The 11668-nt window shown below is 34.5% G+C and overlaps 1 protein-coding gene across 5 annotated transcripts; it reads right to left on the reverse strand.

The window, feature by feature from the left end:
• Positions 1–129: 129 nt before the first annotated feature.
• Positions 130–11374, reverse strand: LOC120180307 (isoamylase 3, chloroplastic-like). Of its 5 annotated transcripts, none has more exons than XM_039185658.1 (24): positions 11146–11373; positions 10745–10792; positions 10575–10656; positions 10087–10244; positions 9589–9682; positions 9175–9411; positions 8777–8881; positions 7881–7985; positions 6674–6808; positions 6483–6569; positions 6363–6420; positions 5493–5556; positions 4850–4949; positions 4222–4322; positions 3565–3616; positions 2783–2845; positions 2227–2316; positions 2069–2141; positions 1759–1838; positions 1264–1368; positions 1084–1182; positions 939–1000; positions 652–760; positions 130–405 (listed from the first exon to the last, which is right to left on the reverse strand). In XM_039185658.1, the coding sequence occupies exons 1-24, from the start codon at positions 11253–11255 to the stop codon at positions 295–297; spliced, it is 2328 nt and encodes a 775-aa protein (XP_039041589.1). In that variant the 5' UTR covers positions 11256–11373; the 3' UTR covers positions 130–294. The 5 variants fall into 5 exon arrangements, with proteins under 5 accessions (XP_039041589.1, XP_039041590.1, XP_039041587.1 ...); XM_039185659.1 differs by having other exon boundaries at positions 10575–10643; positions 10744–10792; XM_039185656.1 differs by having other exon boundaries at positions 1084–1368; positions 11146–11374.
• Positions 11375–11668: the final 294 nt, after the last annotated feature.

An 11668-nucleotide genomic window follows, 5' to 3' on the forward strand; every position in this document is an offset into this window, starting at 1 on the left:
AATTTTCAATTTCTTTAACCTAAATTTAATTCAAAATAATTTTCTAAAAAACGCTTTAAAAATTGTGTCAGAGAGATCGTGAATTTGTCTCTGCGTTATTTTATCTCATAATCACATTAAGTCGCAAGGTTTAGATATTAAATCGATTATTGCTAAATTATTTTAATTTTTCAAATGTTAAAACTTAAAGAAGTTTGCATACAATCATGCAAATACTATACCAAATCTGATCCTACACATGGCGTCCTAAATTCTTTTTCTGATCCATCCATCTGGAGTGGGGTCAGCTCGTAATTATTTAGCTTCAAGAAGAATGGAAGAGTACGGAGCCACATTGTAGGTGCTGCCAATTCCAGGGACTCCTTCGCCCACAAAATCATCCGGCGACCCAAGATTGGTGTCTACCTGCAGATTCAAGTTATCACCCATGAATAAACACCAGCATGATTCAAAATCAACAATACCACCAATCAAACCAAGCAGGCTATAGCTTTGTAGCATTGAAATTGCAGCTAGTAGAAATCAACCCCTCGTTGGAATAATAAAGCTTGCGAAATCTTCAATTCCAATGAAAGTGCATTGATAAATCATGGATATATCAGTTTGTATGAGGTTGAAGAAGAAGAAGCAAAAGAAAAACATAAGACTAACCACACGGAACCAACGCCTTGCCGTTGGTGCTGGAGGTATAGAAACTTTAACGAAGAAGTCATGAGCATTGAATGCTAGATAGATATCTCCACCATTGTTTTCATGAAGCCTGCAAAATAAATTAATTTACAGCAGAACTGAATCGCAGATACATTGTTCTGATGTTTAAGAAAGAAATAGATCGTGCACACACGTGAATATACAAGGAATATAATGCAAACACATTACTCAAAGCACAAATGATTTAAGGAAATAACAACCTATTGAGAGGTATGAAAATTTCTTACGTAAATGCGAGGAATTTGCTCTCAGGGTTGTCCCAGTTATCCTCATGCCACGTCACATCTCTCTGCACAGATAAAGCACATATTGAGCTTCAGAGAATGTAAAAGCACAATGTAGATTCACTAAGAAAGGTATAAAGATATGTACTTTGGTGAGAAAATTTTCATGACAAAATACTTGATGCTTTCGCCGATAGTGTATCATCTCCGAGAAAAACCTAAAGTGGTCACTCTTCCTTGCAGTCAACTGTTTCAACATAGAGAATACCATAAAGCAAGTACTGTATGGATCAAAGTTGTATAAAATGAAAAGCTGATAAAAATTCACCTGCTGCCACTGGAAATTATTAAGAGCCGTATCATGCCCGTAACTGTTGTTATTCCCATATCGTGTATGCCCGTATTCATCTCCCATTAGCATCATTGGAATTCCCTGATTATGATTCCATAGAAGATCACAACACTTTTTACAAGTCCAATTGCAGTGTAAAGCAAAGAAAAAATCAACAGAGCTTATAGCCCTAAACAAAATAGACATTGATTGAACAGTGTGTGCATAACAAAGGGGGCAGTCTGGGACCTCTCCAGACTTCTTCGTACTGATTATTAGCTTTGAGAAAAACACATGCCACAGTTAACAAGAACAAACAAAAAGAACAAGAGAAAGATAACTGAGACTAAAGGAAATCCATAATAACATTAGTTCAAAGAAAAGGTTAAATCCCCTTCACAGGAAAATGAAAAACTGTTGAACCCCATTGTGTTCTTAACAATCCCCCCTCCACGAATCATATGATGCACAAAATAACGGTAATATCTTTACCTGTGATATCATCAATGCCAAATGAAAGTTTTTCATTTGCTGGAAGCGCAGGGCTACAATACCAGCATTGTCAGTTTCACCTATCCAATAAAAACAGAAAAACAAAGGGAGTTCAGGTGAAACAAATTTTAGTAAAATGATACACCATTGAACATGTTCTGTTTATTGGAGACTCAAACCATGAAAAAAATTTAAATGAAAAGATATAATCTTGAAGCGTCTAAGATAATACAAAATTAGAATTTATACATGCATAGTCAAAGAATAGAAAACAAATTTCAACAATAAAAAAAGGAACCTTTTTGCATACCTTCAAACCCACAATTCCAGCTAAAGTTGTCATTGCTTCCATCATTTCCACCTTCTCCATTGGCTTCATTGTGCTGTAAAAACAAACATCAAGTGGAAATACTGCATGAGCCCCAAGGAAGCACTTAAACTTAAATTGATGTGGTGAATATTATATACCTTAAAATTGTATGAAACAAGATCACGGAGGGTGAAGCCATCGTGTGCAATGACAAAATTAACGCTATGGTTTGGCTTGCGTTTATTTTTCTGTAGAATGAGCCAAAAGTATGATTTACAACCATTAAAAGTGGAAAAAATTGAAAAGCGAACCAATGAAATTAAGGGCGTCTGTATCAGCTATAAAAAATACCTTCTAAAATCAATATACGTATTCAAAATACCAAATGATCAATACAAATACCAAATATGATCATGAAATCACTAGAGCCTTCTTTTTGCTCCACATCAATGTCTCGGAAAGTTAAGATACTCAGACCAATACCAACATTTGCAACAACAGCTTTAAAGATTGAAAAGTTAGACTAAAAATGTGGGTAGGATAACGCTTAGCATTTCTAAATCTTCATCTACAAAATCCAGCTTTGTAATTAATAATATTTAAACAAGAGAATTGGGGGTATCAGAAACATAGATGCCAATTAGACCCATGATTTTCATTGAATATTTAATATTCAGACTGCTAGTTTTCAATCACCACATGAATGACACTTACACAGTAGAGGTCGGCAGATCCAGAAACACGAGTCGCAAATGCTCCTTTCATACCGGTTTCACCCTATATTAAGGAAAGTTCATAATTAGATACAAAGAGAGATCATTACATCCCAAAGAAAAAAAGGACAATTCGGACCCAAAAAGGCATGACAAGATAATTTCAGCATCATATAAAAATTAAATACTACATAAATTCTTATAGATGCTTATTTTAAATTTTTTTATGATGTCATGGATTCTGACATGCAAAGCAACATCTTGTGCAGTGTAGCCTCACTACTGACCCCCCCCCCCCAAAAAAAAAAAATCTCTCAGGTGAGGTACCTTTACTGAAAGGCAAATGGAGCAAAAATTACGTGGTTAAGTTTGCTTTTCTTTTCTTAATTTTTTTTATTTCTATTGTTATGTTTCAACCGACTAAAAGGACAGAAGATGTGTATTTTTAAGACTAACAGATTAAATGGTCTATATATTAATTTATATTGGTAACAGCCTGGAGGGAACCTACAGTGGCATTTAATGGTATCAGGTATTAGTTGAAGACTAGGCAATTGAGCAGGGTTAATGTACAAAGTTTGTTAGAGTGGTCTAGTTATTTGGTGCTTTGCTTTTCCGTTCATAAACAAGTCCTTCATTTGCACCTTGCACCTCAATTAGGTTCATCCTGCACCTTTAGTGTGCATAAAAGAAAACTTAATATTGGTAAAATATAGCCAACCACCAGTTCATCCTGCACCTTTAGCGTGCATCAAAGAAAATATTTGTTCCATTTGGTGCTACCTTTATAAATCTTCTTAGATCATCACGGTACCTCCCATTCCACTCAGCCCACCTGCAGAACAGAAAATCTGAAAGTGATAGAGGAAAGGTTCCCTGTGTTCTCAGAAAGATAGTTTCCATAGGGAAAAACAAATGTTTAAAGTAGAAATCCACAGGTGAAAATATCTGATTAATCACACAGCCATGCAACTAGATGATAATCAGAGTAGGTTTGAGACATGTAAAACCAAGAAATGTGACCGAATTATAATAATCTTTTGAAAACATATGTATTGTACTCAAGGAAATTAAGTTATAAAGTAGAAAAGAAAATAACTGATGCTATTTTATCAGACATCTATAATGGCAAAAAATTAAGATATCTTACATAGGCACAAGAAGTAGGGAAATGCCAAAAATGCATATATCTTCTTAAGGTCAAAATATTTACAGACACCACTCCTCAGTTGAGATTTTTATAACTAGATTTATTGCCAACTAGGGATGTCAGTGTTACATGTTTTCAGGTAACAGTAACTGCAACAGCAAATTATATGCATTATTTGAAAATGAATTTGTGAAGAAGTATTCTCAGATAGCAGATGGTCTTTACGTGCTCTAAATGCTCTAGTTCCTTAAACAAACAGAATGAAGTAAGATCTTTTAAAAGCAAAATACCTGTCCCAATTAGGAAAACTGCCAACAAGATAAAGCCCCCCACAATCCCAAGGTTCAGCAATAATTTTGCACCTTGATAAGGTAGCATCTTTGGCAATAGCCTGGTTCAATAAAGAATGAGCTGACAACTCATGACAAAAAAAAAAACTGCACCTTCAGAAATTTTGAAGCACCCCCCACAAAAAAAAGGTGGAGCAAAATTCTCGAGAACCAAAAACTCGAGAGCATAATGAGGCAACGTTGCTTTTGAATGTATTCCAACCATAAAACCAACAATACATTTATTTGGGAATATAAATTTACAAAATAATTCAAATTAACATCTCAAAAGAAATCAAGTTAAGCATGGCACTGGAACACAAAAATTGAACACTTTTTCCTTTTCCTGAAAGAACTTTCAGCACATTAGTACATATACTTAGCTATGCTTTCGTGATAATCTTTTACAATAGGAGAAAAAACCTAACAAAAAAACATCCTCAATAGAGCTGGCTGTTACACCATAATAGTTAGTTGTCCACTTATTACATCATGTTAGGTCAAAATGGACTTTAAATTGTCCTACTTTCAATAAGTAGGATATGCTGCATGTAGTAATTTATAGTGGGAAAACATTTAAACCACCTACCCTGATAAGTGGAGGTGCATCAAGTGGAGAACCATCTGAGCCTCGACAAAGTACACTAGCAAGGTCAAATCGAAATCCATCTACGTGATATTCAACAGCCCTATATTTGATAATAGAAAAGAACAGGAAACATGTCAGCCAACAAAAATTTGTTGGTTTCACCACATATTTTGTTGCCAGTGAGCTCTTGAAAAACATAATCTTATTGTTCAAAGATAATACACACATAAAAAGTAACAGAAATCAAGTGTCGAACATTATTGATTACTCTCCAGGAATAATTAAGTATATTGAGCGACTTAAACACAGACCATCCAACAGCTCAAAAGTGTTTCACAATTCAGCTAATCCAATTCTGTTTTTCTCCGAGTTTAACTTTATCCAACAGTAGAACTAAATTTGTATGCTAAGCCTGTTTAACCCCCCATCAAAAGAAAAAGCACACCCACACCTATACCTCCTCCTAATTGTACATGAAATAATAATTAAACAGGATTTGTGATTTAACAAACAATTCAGGACACAAAAAAAGAAAACAATTCAGGTTAAAACAAAAAATGATTAAAATAACCTTCAGAAAGAAGACAATTTTATATTATTAGAAAAAATATGCCATGGTTTCCTATAGGATTTGTATCCATACCAGTGTCTTAAGCTGTCAAGTATGAGCTCCATGACAACAGGATGATTGCAATTTAATGTATTCCCTGAAGAACAAAAAACTTGCATCTCAAAGAACTTTATATTTGATAGCTAAACTTATAAATCTTTATCTTTATTAAAAAAAATAAGGTAGTTCCCAAATTCAGCCTGTTTCGAACTCTCAAAAGTACTTATTTTAGATGAATCCATAACTTCCCAGCAATTGGTTCAAAAGTATAAACCGCAGAAAGAGAAGCAAGATGTAAAACTCAAGCCAGAGTTAAACCACAATACTTATGCAAGATGAATTTCCAAACTTCACAGGCATCAACTCAAGTGACCCGCCAGATGTTAAAATACTCTTTTATCTTTATCACAGAGAAGACAAATTCAAAAGACAACCCCAGTCATATTCTGCACTAAACTTAATGCAAGAAGCAAGCTCCTAACCTCGGCAGCATTACGATAATAGATCAGAAACAGCATATGATGTTGAGAGTTGAAAGAAAGGTGCTAAATTATCAATAAGACAATAGTACTTTATTTCTAAATTCCAGTGATGAAAAATGGGAAATATCTTTATAATTATCAAAACAGAAAGAGATCATATCAAATTATCAATAGCTATGCCAGACCTGAAAAGAGAAGATATAAGATTCTGAGAAGCGAGTTATCAAACAAAACAATCTCAAAAGCAATCCCAATTTCTAACAAGAGTCCAGCAATGAGTTACTTCTATGAATATGAAAGGGGATAAGTTTTTTAGGGAAGAAATTTGAGAGAGTTAACCGTTGAACATCTGGAAAAAAAGAATAATGGAATAGATTCCTAAGAAAGACCGCAAAAAAGTCAAGTAGAAAACTCGAATTACCGCAGCCAGAGAAGTTTAGCAGTTGACCTTTGTTGTTTAAGTCCACCATGTAATAAACCTGCAAATGCCAAAATGCCTTACTGTCATTGTTGGATAAAAAATAGAAAAAAGAAAACCCACCTTGTTATCTATGCCACGAAAAGAAGTGGTATAAGGATGCTTATCATCAGCTTCATTAGTGTGATTATAGACAACATCCAATATCACCTGTGCAAAAAATGAATAGTCGCCAAACACAATAATATGCATATTTCATACTTCAATTTGAAACGAGGAGATTATAACCAACCATAGCAACAAAAAACATTTACCTCAATTCCTGCCCCATGCAAGGCTTTAACCATTTCTTTGAACTCCCAAGAAGCACCAACAGCTCCTCCGCCACCAGAAGCATAACGACTCATAGGAGCAAAGAAATTTATTGTCGAGTAACCCCACGTATTGATCTTAAATTAAAAAAAAATAGAGGATTTTTAGTGTTCTTATATTTTCACAACAATTGAAGCACAAAGAACTATAACCAAACAACACAATCATCCATCATTCAACCGACATATAAAAAATATTTAATTTATTTTTAAATCACTACTTAACAGAGCAGGCGTGACAAAAGAGCGCCCTATTAAGACTGTGGTCCAAAAAAATTAATAATTGCAAACCAAGTACTTCTCAATAATTTTATTTCTTGCAAAATACAAGTGGTATTGTTCTTCAGGATGTCCTATGAACAAACTGTTATAATATGTTATTAAAGAGCTTCGCACTTAATTGAGTAGTTGGAACCTATGAACACTATCCAAAAAGTGATGACACTTACTTCGAACCATGAATAGTATCTGAACTTTCTGAGTTCAGCGCTAAATGTATACACATTAATAAATGATTAACAAAAGGCTATGCCATTAAAAAAAACCTGAAGTATGACCTTTTTCCAACTTTAGGTACCTAAACTATTTTTTGCATCCCACCCGTTTTTCTATCCATCAAGATGACATGGCAACATCAGAAACTTCCATGTGGCACAATCAGAAAGTGTCACCTGGAAAAGGAATAAAAATTCCAAAAAGTACGAAAAGTTGTAAAAAATGTAAAAAAGAATCCATTTAAAAAAGAAGCAAATATATGTTTTTCAAATCACATTATTTAAAAAATTGATATTTTTATAGATTTTTTAAAATTTCTTTGATTTTTTGCCACGTGGCACTTTCTTGTTGTGCCATGTGGCAGTTTCTAATGTTGCCACACCATCTTGATGGATGAAAAAAACCAGTGGGGTGGGAGTGGTAACGGTTGAAAACATTAGATACCTGGAATATGCAAAAAAATTGTGTAGGTAACTAAAGTTAAAAGTGGGCATACTTCAAGGGTTTAGGCAACTAAAGTTAAAGATAATCAACAATGAAAAGTGCAGTGAAGATGGTAACAATGTAACATTAAATGCATTTTGAGACCAAATAGAAAAGAGACATTTTGTCTCTAAAAGAGAAAAAGTGTTTGCTTATTGAATATTCTAGTTACCATGTGATCTCTGGGATTGGGGCGCCTTTGAAACTCAAACTCGTCAAACTCAAAGACCGGAAGCAGCTCCACTGCATTGATTCCAAGTTCTAGAAGGTGTGGGATCTTTAAGAAAAATTCAACAAAGAAACTGTCAGATAAATGTAGAATGCGAAAAGGAGTCCAATAGTTTCCCGAAAGACACAAATACATAATCAATGCTCTGGAATAAGACTTTCAAACAGAACAAAAGTAGTTTAACAACACTTCCTTTAGCATGTTGATTATCATGTAGATAAGTGTATTACATGGCAGTTCTCCAAAGGTAACGACGTAAAACTACGACTTCACTCTCCACAACCATTCTCATGCCTCGTAGTGCATACATTATCTTTAGCATGTCAATTATCATGTAGATAAGTGTATTACATGACAGTTCTCCAAAGATAATGACATAAAATTATGAATTCACTCTCCACAACCATTCCCACATGGCAGTTCTCCAAAGATAATGACATAAAACTTTGGCTTCACTCTCCACAACCATTCCCATGCCTCGTACTGCATACATTATCTTTACTAAGATTGCTGGGGACAGTTTGTTTGCACAAAAAAGTTGATCTTCGTTTGGGGAAGAAAACATCAGATGTTACAAGTGTTGCAAATCCATCCTTCTAGGATGCCCCAACCCTAATACCTATGTCTTAAACCAAAACCTGTCTTTGAGTCAATGATAAGTATCCACGTCATATTGTTCAACTCTCCGTTATAACTGAGTTAAGATTCAATTACATACATAAGCATGTCTTAAATATGATAAAATGCAAACTGAAAGCACTAATACATCTAGTAATTAACACATTATTCACAGAGCAATTTCTTAGAATGTGATTGAGCATAATGCAATAAATCAATACCTTCTCAATCAGACCGGCATAAGTGCCACATATATTTTGATCCAAGCAACTAGATTCATCAGCAGTAAATGCACGAACATTCATTTCGTATATAACAAGATCTTTCTGCAATCAAGTGGCAAGTGCCATAAAACATGAGCAGCAGAAACATTCACTGAAGAGATGAAACACAAACTCGATGACTTTGACTCTAAACAAAGACAAAGGACTTCAGGAGAACTTAATATCTGGCATAAGTGGCATGGGATCCATGTACAAGATATAAGAGAGAAATTTAATTCAGATGAGTAACAACAAAAGTTTCAAAAAATGATAAAGAAAGAACAAATGAGTGACTGGTCATCAACCCAATAGGAGAATTGGCTACATAACACAAAAACAAACTATCTTGCCCATACCTCAGGGATATTTGGGAGCTTGTAGTCGTCTCCCCAGTCAAAAGGCAAGCTATCAAAATCGTAAGTTCCAAGAAATTTTGATAATTTATGCTTTGGATCTCCAAAAGTTCGACGACCTTCTACTAGCTTTGCATAAGGATCTATAAGAACATTGTTGTAGTCAAATCGATGCCCTTGGTCCCAGTTTTTGGGACCATCTATGCGATAACCATAGAGAACATTGCTCCGGGGAAAATCCTACATTTGGAGAGCCATTTCAATGGTGCAACCAGAAATCATATTACGTCATGGCGAGAAAAATAAGTAGTTGCTTCCATTGTTCAACATATACATATTGATGACAATTAAATAAGATAAGTTTATTCTAATTCAGAAAAAAAGAAATTGTTTCAAGAATCTCGATAGAAATATCACCTCAATGCATATGTGCCAAATATCTCCAGTTTTGTTGAGACGAGGGTCCAAAGAAAATTCGATCATTCCACCATCCAGCTTGTTGAGTTCTCCCCTGAGATACATTATCGATACAATGAATTACTAATTGCCAACAATACTAATAATATTCCAAACAGCTCAACTTTCTTTCTCTAGTCTGATAAACACTACAAATATAAAGGAAAAGCATAACTTTTATGCACATTTCCTGGCAGTAAGCCAGAAAAGTTCAGTGAACAAAGAAACATCTGAACACTTTTCTTCATATAATTTTTTTCATATGTTGGAAAAACAAGAAAAGCCAGTCATCAGAAATGAATTGTACATGAATAATAAAGAATATAAAAAAACATAAGGAGGTCCACTTTAGAGGATAATGAATTTAAATTATGGAAACAATGAATCAGGTTAAATTATCCAAAAAGAGCAAGAACACAAATAATAAAACTTATAAAGCAAAAAAGAATGTATTCTTACCTCTGAGGAAGTGATAAGCAAAGTGTAACTGCAGTTGCATGCTGTGAAAATATGGCAAAATTGATCCCGTTATCAACCTCTGATACACCTAATGGAAATGCCTGACCTGGGAAAATTTTGAAGGATGGGGTGGTTTTAGCCATTTCAGGGTCTTCTTCCTGAAATTGCAAAGAATGAATATACAATGGTGTGGATCAAGCAAATATTGTTAAAATTTGTATACTTCATCTTAGTCATAATAGTGATCATAATAAAGAAAAAAACAATGCAAATAAAAACAGTTGCATGGAGCAAGGGATTTTGCAAATTACTATCAAGATGTCATTTGGATACAAACATGCACAGTCAATACAAGTTTACTTCTAATACATGAGCAAGAGAAACAGAAGAATAAGGCCAACAACATATAACGTCCCAGATAACTCGCACAAATCAATATTGCAGAACAAACATAATGAAAAACTGAAAAGTTCAGGATATTAAAATACCTCAAGTACCCGCTCTCGTGACTGACGCCCATACACGTTTTCTGTCCTATGCTTGTCACGGCTCCTTGCCTTGCAATATACCCAAAAACTCAGTCATGTTGTCCCTTTTTCTTTGTAAAGCAATAGTAAAATTGGAACGTTTATGGCATCATTATGAGCATAGACATGCCTTACTTGAAAGTCGTCGCCCACTCGATGCAATTCTACTCCATTTCAATCTAAAGAATCACTATCGTAGGTCAATAAATTACCCAAACTAAAAGCTAAATAGCGGATAAATAAAACATCCTATTTCAATATAAACCATTTTCACCAGGTACACTCAATAAGTTACGAAAACAAAATATGAGTTTCTCCCAATTCAGACTTGATCGATCAACTTTTTCATATCATTGATCCTTTTTTTTTTGGTAAATTCATATTATTGATCTTACAAAACCTTAGCACTTAGCAGTACATACAAATTGAACCCATCCTTTCGAAAACGTGGATTTAAGTTTTTACTGTTTACCCACAAAATCCGATAAATAATACAAATATATATTAAAAAAAAGCAAAGTAAAGAGCATACCCCATTTGAAGAAGATAAGAAGCTCCAAAGGAAGAAAGGGTTGCATTTGGGGAATCGACAGGAGGAAACCTGGTACAATTTGATTTGGATATAAAAGATGAGTGTAGCATCTTTGCTTTACCGTATTTCTATTCTATTCTTTTGTTTTGTTTTCGGTAACGAAAAGAACAAACAGGGAATGGACGGGAAAGTGGATCCAAACTCCAAAAAACAAGTCCAGAAAGGATTCGGATATTCAAAAGATCAAAAAACAGAGAAAGAGCCTGCGCATAGAAGAAAAAACTCTAAGTGAGTGACACTTCTTTAATCCTCTTTGTTAAACAATAGCAATACTAATATCTACCGGGATTGAAGAGGGAAGAGAGATTACTGCTTACTGGAGAATACCGATGAGATTACTGAATATGGAAGTCCGGTTTCTGGTCTGCCACGTGAACGGAAGCGCGAGGCCCCGAGGGAAACTTTCATGTGACAGTTACACGTGTTCGTTAAATATCTTATTCATTGAAATCATTGGATCCAT

Source organism: Hibiscus syriacus, unplaced genomic scaffold (genome assembly GCF_006381635.1).
Source record: "Hibiscus syriacus cultivar Baekdansim isolate YM2019G1 unplaced genomic scaffold, ASM638163v2 tig00112491_pilon, whole genome shotgun sequence".
Lineage (NCBI taxonomy): Eukaryota > Viridiplantae > Streptophyta > Magnoliopsida > Malvales > Malvaceae > Hibiscus > Hibiscus syriacus.